Genomic DNA, 22,519 nt, shown 5'->3' with positions numbered 1-22,519 from the left:
TGAATTAAGTTTCCTTATTACATGTTTATCACACTACCTAGTAGGGAAATATAGAATCAGAATATCTAGAGTTAGCTGGTGCATCCTGAGGCTTTTCATTGCCAGTTGTGTGGTGGTCAAGAGCACTGGCATTGGAGCTAAATGGCCCGAGTTTACATGTATAAATTAGATTACCCAATTACTTAAGGTCCCTGTCCCTTACTAACTGTAACACTTTAGGCCAATTACTTAACCTCCCTATGCCTCAATCTCTATATCTAAAAATGGGAAAATGATAGTATATGCCTCATGAGATGGTGAGGATTAAAAGGCTAATAAATGTGAAGTGCTTAGAGTAGTGCATGGCATATACTCTGCACAGCCAACTGCTATCTTTAGGATTTCTCTGTTCTATTGTTTTCTTTAGGATAATTTACTGTAGAAATCTACCAAGTAGTAGTTTTCTGGCCTAAATAGGATTCTTTGGAGAATAGCTTGCTAACTGTAAGTAAGGGTAGATATAAATGTACTGTTAAAATTTTCTACTTCATACAGTTAAAACTGCAGCAAATATTTGGCATATTTAAATAATAATAGTAACTAACATTTCCTGAGCATATACTATGTGCTGAGAGCTGTACCAAGTACTTTTTACCAACTAAGTTATTTAATAATTATCGTATAAGTGAGGAAGCTGAGGCCTGGAGAGGGCAAGCAGGTTGTCCAAGGTTAAGATCTGGTTAAGGGCATGACTAGCATTCAAACCCAGACAGTCTGTGTCCATGGATCACACACATCTCTTGTGATATTCCATCTTTCACGGTAACATATGTATTTTAGCTCTGTTTGTTGAAGTGTAAACATTAATGAGGTGGAAAACATGAGCTAAAAATAATTTTGTTAAACCATTTCAGCATAAAAATACATGTTAGAACCTTATTAACTATGATTCTTTTGTTCTGTGGAAGTGTAAGATTATGAGTTTGATTTAACCAAGGCATCCAGATGCATACATCTGTTTTTTGAACTGTTTTTCACTTTGCATCTCAGCTACGTATTTTCAGAGTGGTTTATGAGTAAACTTTGCATGCATTTTGCAAACTTCACTCCTTTTCTACTATCCATGCAAGCATTAAAATAATTCGGATAATATCAAATCCTAACCTATGAAATGCATTCCTTGTAGGATTAGAAAATGGAGAACAGTGTGAAAAATTGTGCTTGTTGCATTCTTCAGTATAAAAACTAGACTGCTCTAAAAGCAGTCATTGTCATTGCCCCATCTTCTTGGCGCTAATGCCATACTGTTTGCGTCTTCTGTTTTCAAAAAACTGGGCAAAACTAATTTGCCACTAGATGGAGCCCTGGCTATTTGGGTAGAAATACAGGCAACTCAGAATATTAAATCACACAGTCATGTCATGCTGGAGGGCTCCCGGTATTTGTGGCCCTCAGCTTTTAATTGCAGAATGCATCTTTGTTCTTTCCCTGACCTGCAGAGTGACATCACTGCCTCTCTTCCTGTGCAATGGCTTTGACATAAGCCAGATGGCCACAGTGGTCGGTAGGCGCTCAGGCTGCCTGGTACAGGAGTTGATGAAACAGAATAGGAAGACATTTTATGGTCAGCTGTGGAATCAGAGTGAGGCTGCAGCTTTGCTAAGTAATTACATTTACCGTGTGCACTTTATTCCTCACAGAGAAGGGTCACAAGGAAAAAATACATTTTTATTTATAGTGTTGTGAGGTATAGACCTTTGATCTTTTATTAGTCTGTGCGGTAGTCTGCTCCAAAGGAATGCTCTCTTTTCCCTGCTCTGGAGTCACTCGTGAAAATGACATGTTTATTTATGTTTAATGGTTCTTTCAGGCTGTGCATTGTGATACTTACCTTCCTTTTTCCTCCCCTTTGTCTCCAGTTAGTAACACAAAAATGTTTTAGTCTTGTAGTGAGTTTAGTTTGGGGAAGTCAGAGTTCAGGCATGTTAATACAAGCAGATTTCTGTCAGATATACTCCAGAGTGATTTAGTAAAACATATTACTGTTTATTATATGTTTGTTCTTCAAGGAGGTTGGAAGAGTCCAGAACAGACATTTATTTTGGGGTGGGGAGCAGGGGAAGTGTTCAAGAAATGAATAAAACATTAATTTTATATTAATTTTTGGACATTTAATGGTTAAAGTCACTTAAAATGATAATTTGAAATAACAAATATGAAGTTTATTAATCTAATATTTTCCATTTCCATTTAAAGTTGAAATATTTTGTACAATTGAAAGATTGTACAAAACTTTTAAGAAAATCCTAAGAATTGAACTTTCTGTTTAATATCTACAGTTTTTAGATTCTTCCACATAATTCATTTCCAAATACAAAATTAATTCATTTCCAAATACATTAAAAAACATTTTACACTTTTTATTGCTAAATTATGAATATTATTCACAGAATTGACCTAGAAGTTATAAAACATACAATTAAATGAAAATTCATATTTGCCATGCTTTATTAAAACTTAATGCTGTTTTGAAAGTGAAGTCACTTAATTGTCCTTAGGTTTTCTGGTTCTCTATTTTACAAAATGAAATTCTAACAAAATGTATCTCTTAATCTTATAATATTTTATAGCCTTCTCCAGGGAGAGAAATTTGGCAATAATTGCTAGAAGGCAACATGGTGTAAAGAAAGAACATGACTCTGCAGTCTATGGTTTTCTAGTCCTTTTTCCACTGGTTATTTGCTTTGTGCCCTTGGACCTTTGAGTCACAGTTTCCTCACATATGCATTGGGGCATAAAACCTACCTCCTGGGTTTATTGTAAGAATTAAATGATACAATGTGTGTATTAGGCTCCAGACAGTTCCTGTCACATGGTACAAACTCAGAAAATGCGAATTCCTTTCAACTGTTTTAAACTTCCTCTTTTTTCTCAACCTCTTGCAAACTGTGTTCACAGATTACACTGCTCTTACATAGCGTGTGTTTTATCTTTAAGATACAAATAAAGCTAGATTGAAAGTAAGCTCACTGGCTGAAAAATAGGCATTTGAAATTTATTAGCAGTATGTGCATTGTTTAGTTCCAGATAAAACTGTAGCCATCAGTTGTGCAATGAATATATTCAATATTTGTGATGTTTTAATTCGTTTTTTCTTGTTTTTGTTTTTTCTCCTACTCAGCTCTTGCCCCTGTTCTTTGCTTCTCGTTTTGTTGGTGAAGATATCACAGTGATGTCTGCATTCAACCTGCTGCATTTGGTGACAAAGAGCCAGCCAGTAGCCCTTCGAGCCTGTGGGCTTCCCTCAGGTTGCTGCTTGTTGTACTGTACATAGTGAAGGCACTGGGCCAACTGGGTGTTTCTGCTGCAGGAAATGATACACCATCATGCTTTGCTAAATTTCGTTTTCTTTTACTTGAGCCCTAATTTGAAGACGGAAATTGGTTATAAATCACCACTCTGCTTTGAGTAACATTCATTTCCACAATCCTTACAACCTTTGGAACATTGTCCAGTTTCCTTGCTCAGTGTATAATTGTCACTAATATTTCATGATATCTTCTTGTTCTTTAATGCACACTACACATCTGCAAATCATAACGTTCATAAGAGGCTGGCAGTGTGAGTGAGAAACTGCCCCCAATCACACAAAATAGGACATTCATCAAGAATAATGAAAATGCTTTTCATTCCACATGTGGCCATTCCTTTAGGAAAAAATGAAAATGAACAATGTTAGCATAATTAAGTTACCAATTTATTGTAGTTAAAAAGAAAAAAGTTCTACTTAACAATGACCAAATAAACAGAAGTAATATGCATCAGTGGGTTCTCAAATTAGAATCACTGCACGTTTTAAAAATGTGATTTTAAGAATTTAAACAAGTGAAGCATGAAAGTCCCAAATTTTATATGTCTATATCATAAGCTTAATATTTTAATTTTATTATGAAAACCACAGTGGTTAAGTATTTTATTTCTGTGAACACGATTATCAATATTTTTACATTTTTTCATTAGTGTACATATCTGTTACTACATTGTATAGAGAATTTAATTCCAATTCAATAAATGTTAACTATGAGTGCCGGGCATTGTGTTAAACAGTGAGGATACAGTGATAAATAAGGTAAAGCTGAGTTTTTCAACAAGTACAAGGTGGAAATGAAACTGTGAGAGGACCATTGAATTATGTTGACCTGACTAGACTAGAGGTATTTATACTTGGTGTGTTATGGTAATTCAGAGGAGGTTGGTCCTAGATCTTTTCTTTAAGGGAAAGAAATGTTGGAAGGAAGGGAAGATCTCTGACGTTTAAGGAGGGCTTTATGGAGGATATGGTGCTTGAGCTGAATCTCAGACTGGGAGCACCAGTTAGTTGAGTTTCTAAGCAGGGTAGTGGGGATGCCATTTCTAACAAAAGGAGTAGCATGGGAAAACATGAAGGCCTGAAAGAGCAAGCCATGTTCAGAGAAATACAGTTATTCATATGGCTTGTTTGCATGGGCAAGGGAAAATAGATGAGGTAAGGAAGGAAGGGTAGCCAAATCATGAAGCACTTTATATAATATTCTAAGGAATTTAAATCTTGGGGAGATGAATGGGAATAATATGACTTCATTTGCATTTTACAAAGATTATTGATTTAGTATTGTAGGAGGTCAGTGCTGGTTTTCCAGATGTTTCTGTGAGAGAGGCTGGTATGACAACTTGATTAGACAGAGGAAGGTATTTTTGTCTTGAAGGTAATACGCTTTTTAAAAAAGTAGATTTTATGTCCATTTGTCATGACATGAGGGTCTAGTGAAGCTTAATGCATAGAGGCCCCAACCACTCTTCTCAGTATGCCCCTTGGCCCCACATCCCCCTGCACTGCCACCATAAAGGGTACTGGAGGAGTCTGAGGCTGGAAGGAGATGTGAAGTGCTGAAGCCTTGATTGTGGTCATTACAGTAGAGTTGAAAAGAAAGATTATAATTGGGAGAGATTCAGGCTGCAGAACTGACAAGATTTGTCAGTTGTTTTGTATGATCTTGAGGGAGAACCTCAACCACAAGTTCTTTTGTGAGGCAGAACTTTTTCATTGCTGTACAGTACATATCACAGGTGGGCTATAGAGGTTATTTAGATTATCCATAATGATGTTTTCCTCTGGAAAAAGTTCAATGTTTAAAAGTATCCAGCATAGTTCCTGTAACATGGGTTTGCCAAATAGAAAGGGGGCTAAATGTTTATAGAAGCAACATTAGTTAACAGTGTATTCTTCAAGATAGGACAGTCAAGGATTAAAGGGTTTCATAATGAGCTTGTTTAACTGAAATATAAGTATCTTTAAATTTTGGTAACAAAATGATTTAAAGATAAATTCCACAAAGCTGATAGTTTTTAAGAAGTCAATCATTATGCTACAGTGCTGAAACAACAAATTCTGTCTGGGGTCAGACTGAGTTTAAAATCTGGCTTTGCCACTGATTAGCTGTGTGCCTTAGCTTCCATGTTTGTAAAATGGGAATAACAGTAGTACCCACCTGAAAAGGTTACTGTGAGAATTAAATAGATTGGGAAATGAAAAGTACTTAAAACTGTGGCTAGCACTTAGTAAATATCATGTATGCCTTCACTATGTTCAATATGGAAATTCTTGTATTTGTATTAATATAGATTTATGTTTTTCTAATACAACAGACTTTTCAAACTTTAAAATACGTCCTATGTTTCAAGTAACTATTTTTTACTTTCATGGGACTCACAGATAAACTTTATGTTTGAGAAATAACCATGCTGATCTGTGGTTCTGATCTCTTTATTTTATACATCCAGCTGAACCAGAATTCAAGTCCAATAAATATACAACAGATTTATTTTATTCTTACTACCCAGTAGTGGTAAATGCCCAAAGAAACTCTCATGTTTCTTATCTAGAGCTTGTAAACTCATTTGAATTTGAAAAATGAATTGGTTAGAATAGTATTCCACAGTTTCTTGACCATTCAAGCACCACTTAGTTTTTAAAGTTATCAAAGTCAGTCTTCCAGTGTCTACTTTTTTTATCTTGGATTTAGCAAAATCTTTAATTTCTCTAACAGGATTTGAGATATATAGTAATGTTGAAGAAATTAACTTCAACAATAATGAAACAAACTGTTTAAATTTTGAAAAATAAAGATGAAATTGAAATGGGAATTCTAGTCCTTGTTACTTTATACGGGTAGGGAGAGAAGAGGCCAAAACTGGAAATATAGGAAGTGAAGGTGAAAGTTTGAAGTCTTGCTTTAATATGCTGTTGTTGGTCAAAACCCATTACAACAGAAATCTCAAAAAGATGTCTGTTCACTAGCCAGTACACTACTAATTTTGAGTATTGTTCAATATGAAATAATTCCAGAACTAAAATATAATTGGAGCAGGCTCTTAAAGTTGATTATAACCGGATTGACCTGCCTGAAGGCCATATCCCAGAATAGTGATCTATTATTTTTCAGCTTTGACTTGCTTTACTTCTTTTTTAATAAAGTATAGTTTTAATTTAGACATTATTAAGTGCAACTGAGTTATGGTTCACTCATGTTTGTAATTAAAGGTAATTTTTCTTTCTCAGAATTTTTTCTTAATTTCTTACAGCAGTTTCTTTTACGTATTAAAAAGAGCACTGGATTAGGAGTTAGAAAACTCTAACCAAAGCTCTTTCCTTAACTTGGGTGACCTTGAACAATAAACTTTTCCTGATCACAGTTTCTTCATCTTTATGAGGAATTAAAATTAGATAATCTATTTAGTTCTTAAATTCTGTGATTTTAATTAACTGTCACTTATTTTTACTTTTGGCTTTAGGTTAATCGGATCTTAAAACTTGGTACTGACCGGGCGCGGTGGCTCAGGCCTGTAATCCCAGCACTTTGGGAGGCCAAGGCGGGTGGATCATGAGGTCAAGAGATCGAGACCATCCTGGTCAACATGGTGAAACCCCGTCTCTACTAAAAATACAAAAAATTAGCTGGGCACGGTGGCGCGTGCCTGTAATCCCAGCTACTCAGGAGGCTGAGGCAGGAGAATTGCCTGAACCCAGGAGGCGGAGGTTGCGGTGAGCCGAGATCGCGCCATTGCACTCCAGCCTGGGTAACAAGAGCGAAACTCCGTTTCAAAAAAAAAAAAAAAAAAAAAACAAACTCGGTACTAACTAATGCTGGGAACTTACAGATAAGTCTGCTGGGTTGTGTGGGAAGGACACAGTTTCCATGTTTGAACATTAGACTTCCTTGCCTTTTAATCAAGACTGAAGCATTATCTGAGGAGGAATTAGGAAGCACAATTTTATACATAATTTTAATGCTAGATAAAAATTAAGTGTAACTGTAGGTTTCAGTCAAGTGAGGGTGAAACAAAATTTGTCTGAATAGTACTAATTACAGTGATAAATAATACTTTTCTACCATCATACACATAATATGTGGTTGTGATTCTTGACTTTAGTGGCATATTTAATAGTTTCTATGAATCGAAGAGTCACATGGCTATAGCTTATAAATATATCATAGTTTTCTAATGTAGCAATTAGAAGTCTTAGAGATATTTTGCAAATGGCATTAGAAAGTCGTTGACTATCATCTGTGTAACTAGAACTCTATGAATCATTGGTTTATGGCTCCAGAGCTTAACACTGTGCCTGGCACTTAATAAATATTTGTTAAATGAATCAGTAAACATTTGGAACATGTATATATAGGTGAAGTCATAGCTGTAAGAGAATACAAATTTATTTGAAACTCCTCTATAGGGGAAGATTAAAAGTAAAGTTCATAGTTTGGCTTACTTTTGAATTTATTGTCTGACAATTTTTTTTCTCAGTTTTTTGCATTAATACAATATAGGGGATACCATAAGCATAAATCACATTGTAGCCAAACAAATAACAAAAAGTAGCAACAGATTCAATGCGTATTATCCAGAATTGCTTTTACCTTTTCTTGCAAACAGTTTGAGTTTTGGTAGTAAACTGTTTGAGGCAGTGAATAAGTATGTATTATACTTAGCATAACAATTAAGAACTCTGGCCCTTTCAATCACTTCTTTGCAGCAAATTATTGTTTATTGTACTTTAAAGTCTCCATTTGTAAAGAGAAAATACTACAGATATGTGCATTAAAGCCATGTATATAAGTAATAAGTACTTACTCAAGTTTGAGCTGGCAATAGTTCATTAATAGAATTGATATACTTAAAAAATAATCAAAGTCGTCAGTGTGCTGTTCACTTACTGAATGCATTGACTTTCTATATTAGTTTTTCAGAAACTTTTTTGGGTCATGAAAAATATGGACCACATACATAGTGCTTTGATAAAAGTTATGACCTTATTTCCAGAAAAGACATGTATACATCTACACATGTTTTCATATCATCTCAAGAAATTTTTTGTTAGGTCTGCTGCAACTCTTCAAGGAGGCCTCTTTGACCACATGTCCAGAACATCTGTTCTAAAAGATACACATGAACCTAATATAAATCTCTCATCAGAACGCAGTGTTTCTGATTTCTGTATTGGTGTCACCAAAGGAATTCTGTCCCTTGTGTTCAGATTAATGCCCTCAGTTTTCCAATTTCACCATTCTTAGCGAACTTCTGACCTAACTTTATCTTATCTAATTTCTTTAATTTTATTAAAATGCTGTGGAGAGGATATTTTTAAAGAAACAAATAGTTTAAAAAAAGGATATACAAATTTCACCTCATAATTCACAAAATAATTTGCAATTAGTTGATTAAATGGTATCCACTTTTTCCAGTAGATGGCACTAGGTTTACATTCTTTCATAGCATGAATGATGATTGATATTAGCACATAGGTGCATTGTGAAAAGTTAAACAAAATTATATAAAGAATATCCAGTTAAGAACATATGGATTTATAAACCACAAATTTTTCTGCTTATATTATGTTCAAACAGTATTTGTAGAGCACAAAACCTTTTTCCATATTCAATAGAATTCTAACTCCCTTATGCTTGGACATCTCATTGAAATTGTCTTTCATGTGTAGACTTTCTATAAACTGAAACAAGTTTTCATAAATTAACTTATCTTGTATCCAAATAGCTGATTTAACAGTCATTTATAGTTTTATATGCAGTTAAATTTTCTTCAGCAGACCACCCAAGAATTAAAGAAAATTTCACATTTTGTTTTGCTTTGTTTTGAATTTTTATAGAATATTGAAAATGTTACTAGTTTAACATGTTGACTGTTAAGCATGAATCGATTTTTGCATGAATGAAAATATTTTAAAAGACTAAGAAAAATTATATTTAAAATGTTGATTAACAGGACTCTGCCACACCTATATTTTTCTAAAACACACTGTTTTAGTAGCTCTATGATATAATAAAGTTTTAGTTAATCTTGAAAAGTTACTGTGCAGCATCCAATTACCAGATGAATTTTAATTATCTGTGGACAATGAATATTAGTTAAGGCTAAATTGTTATACAACAATAAGACTGTATGAATAAGATGTTGGGCATATGGTTTGTTAAGTGTGGATTCTTTCGATTTTCTGTTAAATATGGAATACATTCTTTATATACATTAAGAATTATAAAATACAGTAACAAGAGAGTTTAAATAGGCATGAACAGAAAAGGTAAATTTTAGTTTTGTTTGAGAAATTGATTAGTTAACGATGACTGTAAAGTGTGTAAAATATAAATTCTGAAAATAAATGAAAATTCTACAGGGTTAGAGTATCTACACAATATGGATTTTGGAGGAATCGTATAGGTAATTCGATGCTTATTTATCTAAACATATTCACAATAATGTTATGTAACAGATTATAGAAGGGTTTATTAAAATGAGCTAACTCTTGCTCTCAAGAGACACAAGTTTAATGAAGGAATGAGCCATGAATGACAGCTCACAGTTTCACTAACATTGTGGGTAGATATTTGATGAATTTTTATTATCACCCTTTCCTAGTTTACAATTTCATCTAAATATTTTATTTAGAGATTGAATTTCTTATGACTGCTTCTGCTAGGTACAGTGTAATTTAACATTCTTTAAAATAGATTGTATTAAGATGCAGTAGCAAATTATCTGAAATTGCCTTTTGTGCCTTTGCTTTTGAATTGAACTATTTACTTGAAAGTTTTAAATCCTCATTTTATTTATTTCAGTTTCCTAGATTTTAAAAAACATTTAGTATATTTACACTTGTATTAGTCATTTAAAAATGCATGTTATAAAAATACACCTTGAGGCCTGGTGCAGTGGTCACGCCTGTAATCCCAGCATTTTGGGAGGCCGAGGTGGGCAGATCACTTGAGGTCAGGAGTTTGAGACCAGCCTGGCCAATATGGTGAAACCCTGTCTCTACTAAAAATACAAAGTTAGCCGGGCGTGGTGGTGGACACCTGTAATCCCAGCTACCCAGGAGGCTGAGGCAGGAGAATCGTTTGAGGCCAGGAGGCAGAGATTGCAGTGAGCAAGATCACATCATTACACTCCAGCTTGGGCTACACAGTGAGACTGTTTATATTATATTCCACTTGAATAGTATTTTAATCTTTCTTCTGCAAACTTTAGATATCACAGCAAATTTCAGAGCTTCTCATCATGTTATTGGTATTGATGAAGAAAGAGATTAGATGATCTGTATTTACTAGTTTGTTTCTACCACCAACTTGCTTTCTGGCCCCAGAAATCTTTGTTTTGTACCTTTTATTCCTATTCTGCATCTGTAAACTGAGATTTATGTAACATTCTTGTCAAATCTTTTATAATTAGATATGACCTTCAGGTGAGGGTCATTACATTAGATTACATTATATTATATTAGTTGACATTTTCCAAAGTTTGTTTTGTGTAATTTAAATGCCTTGTTTTAAGGGAGAAGAAATTGGGGAGAAAAAGATGGAGGTGGAAGGGAGAACATAAAAAATGTCTCTGGGAGATGTGATGGGTTTGATCAGGCAAAATCTATTTCTGTTATGGAAAGTCCTTGGTTCCTGCAAAGTAAGCTCCAGGAAGGCAGAGATTTTTGTCTGTTTAGTTCAGTGTCACAATTCAGCAACTACACTTGTGTCTGTCACATAAAAGGTGTTCAATAAATATTCGTTGAATGAATGAATGCTTGTGAATAAGTAACATCATCTTATATAACAAAATAATGCCACATTATAAGTAATGTGATCTCTGTTCTTAAGGGATCTACATTCTGGTGAGAAAGATGGTCACCTTGGGTTCAAATTTTATTATCTATAGGATGAAAGGAGTTATATACTTGAAACTTTTATGATTCTGTATAAACACTTTCTCTTTTGTTTTGCCATAGAGGCTGGGAGTAGAAGAAGTGAGAAACATTGTGCTTCTTTCCTCCCAGAATGGCAGGCTGGATTCTCAGAACAGGATTTCAAGCAATGACAGTTCTTCTGAAGGATATTGAAGGAATGTGTAGATGTAATTAGTGGGAGGTGGTAGGAGTGGAAAATGAGAAAATGGGGGTAGGAGTGGACTGTGGGCACAAAGGTTAGCAATAGATAGGCATGGTAAAGTGCAACCAAGCATGGGTTCAAGAGAGAAACAGAATGGACAAATAAATTAAAGGAGGAAAGCTGCAGACAAGAGACCTGGCTGTCATTAACCAGATATGCAACTGTGAGTAGTAACTTTTTGGCTCCTGGTTTCCTTTTGAGGGCTTTGGACTAGAAATTAATCATTTCTCAAATTATAATCTGAATACCGATTCTACTAATTTTACCTTGTAAAATGAATCTCATCATCAAATTGAGAAACCATGCATACTACCCTATTTCATAAATTCTAAGTTGCACTACTTTTACATTTTACTATCTTGGTAATCTAGATACAGCTCAAAAATCATTGTGACAAGAATGTATCATAGTTTGGCCACCTTTCCCCCTCTTTTCTAGGGGAGCATAAAATAATGGTGTATCAAATGAGCACATGTTTAACAGTGCACATCAGCATAAGAAAGTCTCTGAGAAGGTCTTCAAGAAACGCATGTCACCTAAATTTGCCAAATCTGATTTGACTGTGGAACCTTTCCCTTCTCACCCTGCAAGAGGAATAACTTGTTAGCATTTTTTTTTTTTCAGAGCCAGTGTTTTAGAGAATGCATTTTGGGGAAGGCTGGACCAAGTAATCTCATAGTCTTAAATCCAGAGAATTAAGAAAATATTAGTTATAATAAAAGAGTTGAATGTGAAACCCTCTAGATAATATAGGATTTAGAATAGTAGTGTAAGTTACTGAATTATTTTTTTACTCTGTCATTATTTATGCTTAAAATTTCACTATTTATTAAGCAAATGTTATTGTTACTGATTTTAAACTAATTTCTAAGAAACATAGTCAAAGTCATTAGTTAGAAAACATCTTTGGCCGGCCACAGTGGCTCATGCCTGTAATCCCAGCACTTTGAGAGGCCTAGGCGAGTGGATCATGAGGTCAAGGGATCGAGACCATCCTGGCCAACATGGTGAAACCCCATCTCTACTAAAAAATGCAAAAATTAGTTTGGTGTGGTGGTACATGCCTATATTCCCATCTACTCGGGAGGTTGAGGCAGGAGAATCTCTTGAACCCAGGAAGCAGATGTGGCAGTGAGCTGAGATTGCGCTGGTGACAGAGTGAGACTCAGTCTCAAAAAAAAAAAAAGAAAACATCTTTTAGAAAAAAGATTTAAATAGCAATTATTAAAGTGGAGGATTGAGTAAGTATTTAAATACAACATATACTTGTTTAGTCCTTTTTCCCAGCCACATTACTAGGTGCTAGGGATGCAAAGATGATTAAAAGATGTATGAGCACCATCTCTCAAGAAGATACTGAATAGCTCAGAGGAAGACATGGCTTTTCTTGATATATCTGAGTGAAAAAGTAAAGTGGAATTTTTTTTTTCACCACAATTTCTCAGGTTTTTCTGGAATGTATAGATTCAGATTTATCTGTTTGTTGAGTGGCAATTGAAGACTTGTTTTTTGGGCATTATGCTTAATTAATTTAGATCTGAAATTTGATTTGGATGGTAATGTAATTTTGGAAATTTGCAAAGCTGAGTTTTTGACAATATATATTTTATTTTGTTTCTGGTGAAGTATACTCAATGTTATATTTAAATAAAATTCTGCATGATAATCTTAGAGAGGGCTCCTTTCCTTCCTTTTTGTGGGTGGTTACTGCTCATCTCCCTAGCAGTCAGTGCTCCTAAAGGGGAAAGGGAGGATGAGAGAGTGAGCTGTTTTTTGCAAATCTTTTTGATTGCATATGAAACATAGAATGGAAATGAGCCTGTCTGTTATTAATTTTTTTATGTGCTATGATGTTCTAGTTAAGACCCCTAGAAAATAAAAATTAAAAACAGGGAACTCCAAGTTTGTCAGACGTTTCATATGCAATCAGATAGAATTGAAGTTAAGTGACTTTTCTTCCACTGTTGTCACTTGATGATGGCAGTGCCTTTAAAAATTTTCTTTTTACTTATATGTCTTGCAAGCAAGAAAATACTCTTTGGATCAAGACATGTTTTAAATATTTCACTAAACTCTAGGCTTTATGGTCCATATTAACACAAAAATTTTTCCTCAGTATTTGCATTAAATTTTGAAGAGTTGATGAGATACTCTTTAGTTTTTTATGGTGCTTAAGAATGCTAATAAAATGACTACTACACTTGAATTCAACAATTAAAAATTTATAACACAAATGTAAGACAGAAAAGTAAAATGTGATTTCTATTGTACAGTCATTCAGGTGAATTATTAATAAATCTTTTGTCAGGATGAAAGTAGTGCTAAACCTCTATTGTTTCCCATCAAGAAAATAATGCAGCTTCATGAATGAGTTTTTACTTTTAAGGCTAGAATTTTAAATCACATGAATAACCTTTCAGCACTGTGAAAAATACATTTACTTTCCTTGACTTACAGTAAGAAAATGTTTGCACATTTTTCCCCTTGATTTTAAAACTGATTTTTAAACTTCTCAGTTCCTCAATTTCTCCCTTTTCCAATCTGAACCTACATTTTATCCTGATTGTTTTTGCTTTGTTAAAATTACCTGCTACTGCTTACATGAAAGACTGCATACTTTTCATCAGGATAAGGTAATGACCACCTTGACTTGTACATATTTGATCATATTATATCCACTGGGATGTATAGAGGTAGTTAGTTCTCTGTTTGGATCTTTTCTGGCATCCTGTAAATGCTGTTGGTATTAATTATTTGAGTTTTCTATATTTCAGTTATAATCAGATATGATTAAATCTAGTAGGGAAAAATTTTAAAGTGTTAACGTCCTTTTTGTTTACTCTCTTTACACAAAACTGCACATACCTTTACTGTTAGGCTGTACATTGTATAGATTGTTTGTCTTATCTTTCCTGCCACCATTTCCTGATGAGTTTCCAAAATTCATCACCAGAAATATGTGTTCTTCCTAGAACAAGAACACTACTTGATTTATTTTTAACTTTCCAGTGCTTATCACAGTTCTTGATTCACTGCAGATATTTAATAAACAGTGTAGAAAGTATATATTAATATTAGGCTCAACAGTTTTTTTTCTTCAAAGAATTACAATGTGTTTGGGAAAATAAAGTGGAAAGGAATGAAGATGTTTGAGAATAATTGCATAATACTGTATTTGCCCATTTAAGTAGTGTCTTATAGAGGAAATACACTAATACTTACTAAAAGTGCTTATAGCATTGAACTTATCAGGATGTGTATCCTTGGAAGGAAAACTTGCTTGACAACATCTTCTGAGTGTATTTATTCAAACCTTCAGTATAAGAATCATACTAAAGGCCAATTTTATCATTCAACTATGCACCGCTGAAACATATGGTCTTGTTTAATTCAAGAAGTTTACAATAGTATGTTGCCTTGGCATGCTTATAATGTCCATTGATGTTAATTAGAACACTGTGCATGCATCAATAGAATATAACTGAAACTGACCTTGTGAAATTGTCATATGTGAAGTAATAGTAAAACAGCAAGAAGGTATTAAATATGACCATTATGACAGATAAAGATATGATTTTTTCTTACATATAGAAAAGAACAAATCTTTACCTTAAGAAGAAATAATTGTCTGTTTTCTGAGTCCTGGAACTCATAGATTTGTTTTTGTGTGTTTTATATTTAGGGCTTCGAGAACAGATAAAATTAAACTGAACCAAAATGTAAAAATTAAGAATGTTTTAAAAAATAGAACAGGTGCTAATCTGATATTTTCTTTGGTTATGGATGCTTCCTGCCATAGCCAGAATATCACTCTGAAGGGGAGAGTTAGGTGTTACAGAAGGGTAATAGCATTGTTTGGCCAAAGGGGTTTTTGTTCTCTAGGCTCATCCAAAATTCATCACCAGAAACGGCCATTGTGTATCCTCTTACATATTACTCCAAGTTGAGAATAATGATCTGTAGTCTAAAAAGAATGACTTCAAGTAAACAATGCAAATTAGCAGAACCTGCACTCTGATCATAGTTCAAAGTTCAGCCAGAAAAATACTCTCCAAGAGTTATTTTGAGTGTAGCACTTTGCTGGATGGATATTCACTAAACTTTCTCTTGAAAGTAAAAAAGGTAAATGCTAAACAATGTCTGTATTAAGATATGTAGTTGTACCTTTCCTGGTTTAAAAGCATATTTCTTCTATGTTTAAATTTGCTTATTTACTCCATTTATATTCAGGTTTTAGCACTTGCATTGAAGCTACCTGTCTCTGTCTCTGCCAGTGGAATATGAACTTGTTAGTGTTTTCATCTCTTGCATTGGCCATTTATGCCATGTATTCAGAAAGCTCTTCCTTCAGAGATCAGCACAGCCACTTCCTCTCCTTCTTCAGGGCTTTGCTCAAATATCACCTTAGTGAGACTTCTTGACAACTCTGTTTAAAGATTATAATGCTTATTCCTTTCACTCCCAGTCCTCCAGTTTTCCTGTTTTCTTCCTGAATACTTACTACCTAAGAGACTATGTAATTTACTTACTTATTTTCATTGTATTTTCTGTCTTTCTTTACCCCTACTGGAACGGGGGCTCCCGGAAAGTAGATCTTTATTTTGCTCTCTGGTATATCCTAAGTCCTTGGATAATGCCAGCAGATAATAAGTACTCAATAAATAATTATTGAATGAATGAATATATCTTACTTAGCATAGTATCTGGCAATCTGTAAACCCTCAACATTTTCGATGACTTGAACAAACAATTTAAGAAAAAATCTTGGATCAGTGGTCCTCAAAGTAAGCCCTGCAGCCCTAGTTTTGTGGAAACCAGAGGACTGAAGCAAAAGTGTCCTGACATCTTAGATTGTATGTTAATCTCAGGGATTTTTTCCTATATAGGTCTACTATGAGAGAAAAATCAGAATTGAATATGGTTCTACAAATAGGGAGCTTTTCTTCCCTCTGTCCTTTCTTGTTTTGTCTTATCATAAAGCCTTTATTGAATTATTAGAATGCAAACAAACAAAAATGATGGCTTATGGCATATATTTTATATTTTAATCTGAAAATAGACTAGATTTGGCTTTTCCAAATGGCCCATTATTTAGAAGTTCTAACACTACTGTACTATGCCTGAAGTAAAAATTTACTCAGTTTTCCAGGGACAGATTAATAAGCAGCCAAATTTACAGTGAAAAATAAAGTATGTCACATTTAAATATAACAGGAAGACATTTCAACATGAACTTTACTGTTTTAACCTACTAAACTCAAAGCAAAACAAGATATTCTTATCTCTTATTCATTTATTATCTTGGGAAAATATTTAATAGTTTTCATTTTTTCTGATCCAAGAACCAAAATTAAAGTTATGGGATCCTTAGGTTTTGTTTTGATTTTTCACACCAAAATACAAAATTTATGACTTAAAATTACTGTAAGATTTAGGTAACAGATCTAATTTACTTCTTAACAGGAAGTTCAAAAGCCTTTCAGTGTTTTATAGACTTTGTGAGAATCCCATGTGAAACCTGTCACTGACCCTGTTGAAGGAGTAAATACAGAGAAAAGAGACATTGGCTAATAGATAAATGTATGTAACTTTTCTGATGTACTGAGGTGATTATTGCTTTTTCCCCCTTATTATTTTGTTAGTTTTTAAGCTGAAAACTGTTGTATAGTTAGAGAAGAAAGAAGGAAGTTGTAATGTATTTTTTCCTGATCGAAAATATGATGACTGGCTGGGTGTGTGGTGGCTCAAGCCTGTACTCCCAGCATTTTGGAAGGCTGAGGTGGGCAGACCACCTGAGGTCAGGAGTTTGAGACCAACCTGGCCAACATGGCAAAACCTGTCCCTACCAAAAATACAAAAATTAGCTGGGTGTGGTGGTGGGTGCCTGTAATCCCAGCTACCCTGGAGGCTAAGGCTGAGACAGGAGAATCACTTGAATCTGAAAAGTGGGGGTTGCAGTGAGCTGAGATCATGCCACTGGACTCCAGCCTGGGTGACAGAGTGAGACTCTGTCTCAAAAAAAAAAAAAAAAAAGAAAAGAAAAAGTATACGATTAGTAAAAAGAAAATATGGCTAGGGCAGTCATACAGCCCTGGGTTTGAATTGATATGTCTACTTGCTGTTTGTCCTTAGAAAGGTATGTTATAACCTCACCAAACCTCAGTTTCTGTGTATGTAAAACAGGCATGACAGCCACCTTCTAGAATTATTGAGAGGATTAAGTGTATTTATGCAAAAGTGCCTAGACATGCACTTGGCATGTAGGAGGACTCAAATTTTAGTTTTATTTTCTTCCTTCACTTCCCACTTTAACTATTAAAAAAAAAAAAAAGACAAAGTGTGAGGAAGATACTGTTCCCAGGGAAATATTGCAGAAAAAGAATTACCAATAAAAAGGTTGCAGCACACTGAAATACTGGACCTGGCTATCTTTTAAAAGACAATTTAACCTCAGAATTCACTGTAATCAAAATGAAGTAAGTGCTAATGGCTATGATCCTTACAGGAGATCTGTGAGGATGGCAATACATAGCGAAGCTGACTTGTTTCAGGTCACGTAGCTGGGAAGCAGGCAGAGCCAGAAAGCAAACTCTTGCTGTACGTTTACTTGTACTAATAGCAGGAGCTTCATATTGGGGCTTTGAAACAATACTGGCCTTAAGGCAACAACACAGGACAAGACTCGATATAAAAATAGACTTTGGGCATATTTTAATAAATAAAATACACTTGGACTGGGTTCAAGATGGATCTGATTTATCCCAAAGCTGCTCTGTAGGGAATGGTGTTATGATTAGATACCCAAATGGCAGTATTATCTCCTCAAATACGTACTTGTGTTACATGTGTAAACACATACTCACTTGTGCCTTCAAAAGACTCTATTAAATATTTAAATAAAAGGAAAAATCTTTCCCAAACATACTACTAAGCCAATTTAGAGGTCATGGAACAGATGTCATATAATACTAATGTTAAATTACCCTGTGTAATAAGAAAATTACAGTACCTAAGTGAAGATAGTAAAGGGAAACCGTCCAGTGAATTACTATAGAATTTCAAAATGAAATGATTTTTTCAAGATTACCAGTGGCACCATATGACTTTAGAAAAGTGATTCTGGTAGGAAAAAAGGAAATCAGAAACAAAGTGAAGCTTTTCTGTGTTTATATATGCCAATATTTGGTTCTGATGATAGAAGAGCTAATGTAATATTAACAGCTTTCAGTTGTCCAGGAGGTACATTATTATTAAATGGTGTAGCAAGACATTTATTAAAATCTGACTAACTTCTCGTTGAGTTGCTTAATGTAAAGTCACAATAGTTGTTTCTAGTCTACATATATTTCCTTTCGGTACTAGACATACTTTAAAAACCTAATTATTTTGAGAATATAGTATAACCAAAGAATGAAAACTTACAAAGTTTGACAACTTTAAATAATCACTAGTTATTTCTTAAAGGACAAACCTCACTTACAGTTAGGAAACAATATTTATATTTAAGGTTGAAAAGCCAGGATGTAGAAAAATTTTGCTAATTTGGAAGATGACCTTTAAGTGCACCAAAACCAAATAATTTGTAGGCTATGACATAGGGCACATTCCTACAAAATTTGTGTGAATACTGCTTTAGTGGTTCTTGAAAGACAAACAAAGAAAGCTGGAATGAAATCTTTATTCCCTTCCCAAATAAGACGGAGACCAACAAAGGAATACAGCAGCACTCTTTCAAGGCTTGCCATTAAAACCAGGTCTCTGTAGCACAGTTAATGAGATGTTTCATAGTGGAAAACAATCTGTTTTTAAGAATGTTTAGATCAAAAGTGATTTCTAATCTATGAAATAAAGTCTCTTCAATACCCTTCATTCACTAGTAAGGCTTTTATGTTTGTATTATTTACTTCAATCAGATGTTTTCAATTTTACGTTTTTTTCTTGTACAAATACTTGACATGGTTCATCAATACTGACCAACAGTTTTATTCTCTTTCTTCAGAAAAGAGAGATTCATGAGAGAGGGAGAATGAAAAAGAGAGAAACATCTTTGCCTAAACGATTTTCAAGCATCTGTGCTTTAAGCTACTTTTTATGAACACTCCTTAGTAAATGACTCAAGGTAAAAAAGCAGAAAAGCATCCAATGTTAGGAAATTGCAATCCAATACCATGTAATTTAAACCTGCAGTTGCTTCTCTTGTACTAAATGACATACAGATGGGTAGCTTAGTTCTCTCAACTTTGGGAACACAATTGGTCTTTTTGTATGAATGAACATATATTAACAAAAATATTTTGGATAGAATTGTTTGATTTTAATTGTAAATATTTTAATTATGCCATTGGAAAGAACAATTTTAACCAAGTTGTTTTTTCATGTTATGTTTGCAATTAATGTTTTTGTGACAATGTTAACTAAGAGACAACTCTTCCAACAAATAAATGAAAATAAAACAATTTTTAAGACGTCTGTACTGAATTGAGCAGAAACGCACCTATCACTGTGGACTTATTATTTAAGAAAGAGCCACTCTGCATTCAAGCTATTGAGAGGCTTGTTCTGACAGGACAGACATTTCTCAGGGAAACATTTCTACTTAACCCGTCAACAACAGCAAAAATACAAGTTGTAGGTATTTGGTTAAAGCCTAGGGTAAGACAGGGTCCAGTGAGATGAGAGATCAACATGCTGTTAGTGACATGCCAGCTGTGCCTGTGGATCTTTCCAGGCCAGGGAAGGGCCGAAGTATTTGTGGAAGGTCAGCAGAGGTGCTGTCTGACAACCTGCAGGCCCATTCCAAGGTATATCTTGCTGTTTGGCTCTGGCTTGCTCTTTTGCTGCCTCCATTTCCACTTGTGGAGAATCAGCCACTCTATCTTGGTGGCCCTGATTCTGCAAGCTGATATCCCTTTTCAACCCCACAGTCAGGGTAACTGGCTAGATAATGTTTTCCTAGTTTCAGGTCAGTGATCTCATACTATGACATTAGGTTCCTTGAAAGTAAAAAAAGTGGGAAACATTTCCATTCCTAAATTGTATTTCTTCATATTTCAAAAGGAGTTGAATTTAATATTTAGGAAACTAAGCAAGCTTTCTTCTAGTAATTTCAAAACGTGGCAAGAACTCTTTACATTTAGGACCATCTGCAGATTTCTTTCCCACTGTGATGGATGGCAAAGAAAAGCAATTTTACTGCAGTGAGTAATGGCTGCCCTGTCCTGGAGTTATATTTCTTTTCAGTCATTTGCTCAGGTAAAATAAAATACTGCATATAAACAGGTGTTGTCTGAACATTTTACTGCAGGCTGTATAGGTTGAAATAAAAGCTGCCATTGTTATTAGAATCACATTAAAATTATTTCACTATTCAAATACACTTAATCAGTGAAGTCTTCCTAGATATACTTTGCAAAAAGGAAATGTAGCTTTCTAAAAATCATATTCACGTTTTCTTTTTTTTTGTCTTTCCCCTTTCTATTTTTCTCACTTTCTTTGAAACTTCTTGAATCTACATTAGTGAAAGTGCCTTCTCCTATAGTTTGTTGAAAGTTTCTTGCTGCCTATTTCACATGGTAAGATACAGTGTTAAAGAGAGAGTTATGTATACAGAATCTAGTGAAGTTTCTGATGGAATCATGGAGAACAGCAATTCCTGGTCATAGAAAAATGACAGCCATTCCTGGTCATAGAAAAATATATTTTTAGGGTTCAAAACATACGATGGTAGTTAAATCATCCAGAATGGAAATTGAATTTGAATGGTTTTAGGCTATTCTACTAAGTTGCAAAATTATTGCAGACTTATGTTTAACTTAATATGCCCACCATTTTATATATACAGTGTAAATGCTTGTAAATAGACTTATGTTTTTGAATCTCTTTGAAAAAAAAAGGTTTTCAAGATACTGGGAGATATAAAGGATGTATTTTGTGAATGATCAGTGAGGTTTTAGTATCGTATGCTAGAGACTTTGGCAATAGCATATTATCACTGCTCCAGTGGAATCATCTGAATTTTAAGAAACATTCTTTTTAAACTTAGAGAAATAATGACCTGCAGTTCAGGTAAGCATTTCCAGTGCATTAGAGACTGGTCTGGTCATTGACAAGTGACTGCAGAAGCTGTGCTGTGGCGGCCAGCCAAAGCAATTATTTAGGATTCAAGCTAAAAAGCCTTCTTCTCCCATATCCTCTCTCTTTTCAGGGTCATGTAGGGATAAAAAGAACTGTAAGGTGGTCTTTTCCCAGCAGGAACTGAGGAAGCGGCTAACACCCCTGCAGTACCATGTCACTCAGGAGAAAGGGACCGAAAGGTAAGGTGAGCTTTAATAAAAAGTCATTAAGTAAGAGCTAGATTTCTTCTCCTCCTGCCCCCTGCAATCCTCTTCCTTGCCAATTAATTTAGAGAATTTTATACTTACTTGCTAAAGTCTACAAATTGTATACTTGAAAAGGTTGAAACGGTATTGTTTAGGTTAAGACTGAGTTCTACTTGTTTTTTTCTCCATTTAATGAACACTACATATCTGATGTAAAGTCACAAAGCTTTTGTTAAGGGCCTGTTTTTAGTTTACTTCAAAATGTGTGGAAGTAATAGCGATTTAGGTACATTTTTTGGGAAGACATCACAGTAAGCAAAACCATGAGGGACTTGGCACTATGCCAGGATGCTGAAATTTTGAAGGTGGCCATTGTAAGTATAGACGTTTTGGCTGCAAAAAGAAGGTAGCATAATTTAGTTCTTTTCTACCCCACTCCAATTTCTTTTTGAAGCACATGTGGAGAAAGTATTTATTGGCTCATTTGTGGTTGGAATGTCAAAAATTTTCAATAACTGCCCTCACATGGCTTTGGTCCTTGGAAGTTCGCCCTAAGTCCGGAAAAAAAGAGTTTGTTCACTTCCAAGACTGTTTTTAGTGAATAAAGCCTCTCTCAGCTGATTTCAGCTCAAAGGTAACTTGCCAAGGTCCAATGACTTTGTTGTCTAATTTAGACCATGGAGCTTGGCGTAAGACCGTAGCTTACTCCTGATCCAAATTTATTAATGATGT

At 34.5% G+C, this 22,519-nt stretch overlaps 1 protein-coding gene across 6 annotated transcripts in view; it reads left to right on the top strand.

The window, feature by feature from the left end:
- MSRB3 (methionine sulfoxide reductase B3) overlaps positions 1 to 22,519 on the top strand; it is a 209,941-nt gene that overhangs the window by 29,845 nt on the left and 157,577 nt on the right. For 3 of the 6 annotated variants that reach the window (XM_078336123.1, XM_035256190.3, XM_078336122.1), the window contains exons 2-3: positions 3,161 to 3,287; positions 21,673 to 21,781. In XM_078336123.1, coding sequence (XP_078192249.1) covers positions 3,212 to 3,287; positions 21,673 to 21,781 — 185 coding nt within the window. In that variant the 5' untranslated portion in view covers positions 3,161 to 3,211. The remainder of the gene's footprint in view (positions 1 to 3,160; positions 3,288 to 21,672; positions 21,782 to 22,519) is intronic. The other 3 variants (XM_035256188.3, XM_054238310.2, XM_054238311.2) reach the window with 1 other exon arrangement.

This window comes from Callithrix jacchus, chromosome 9, assembly GCF_049354715.1.
Source record: "Callithrix jacchus isolate 240 chromosome 9, calJac240_pri, whole genome shotgun sequence".
NCBI classification, from domain to species: Eukaryota; Metazoa; Chordata; class Mammalia; order Primates; family Cebidae; genus Callithrix; species Callithrix jacchus.
Note: the sequence above shows the minus strand (reverse complement) of the source record. Positions and strands in the feature narration are given on the sequence as shown.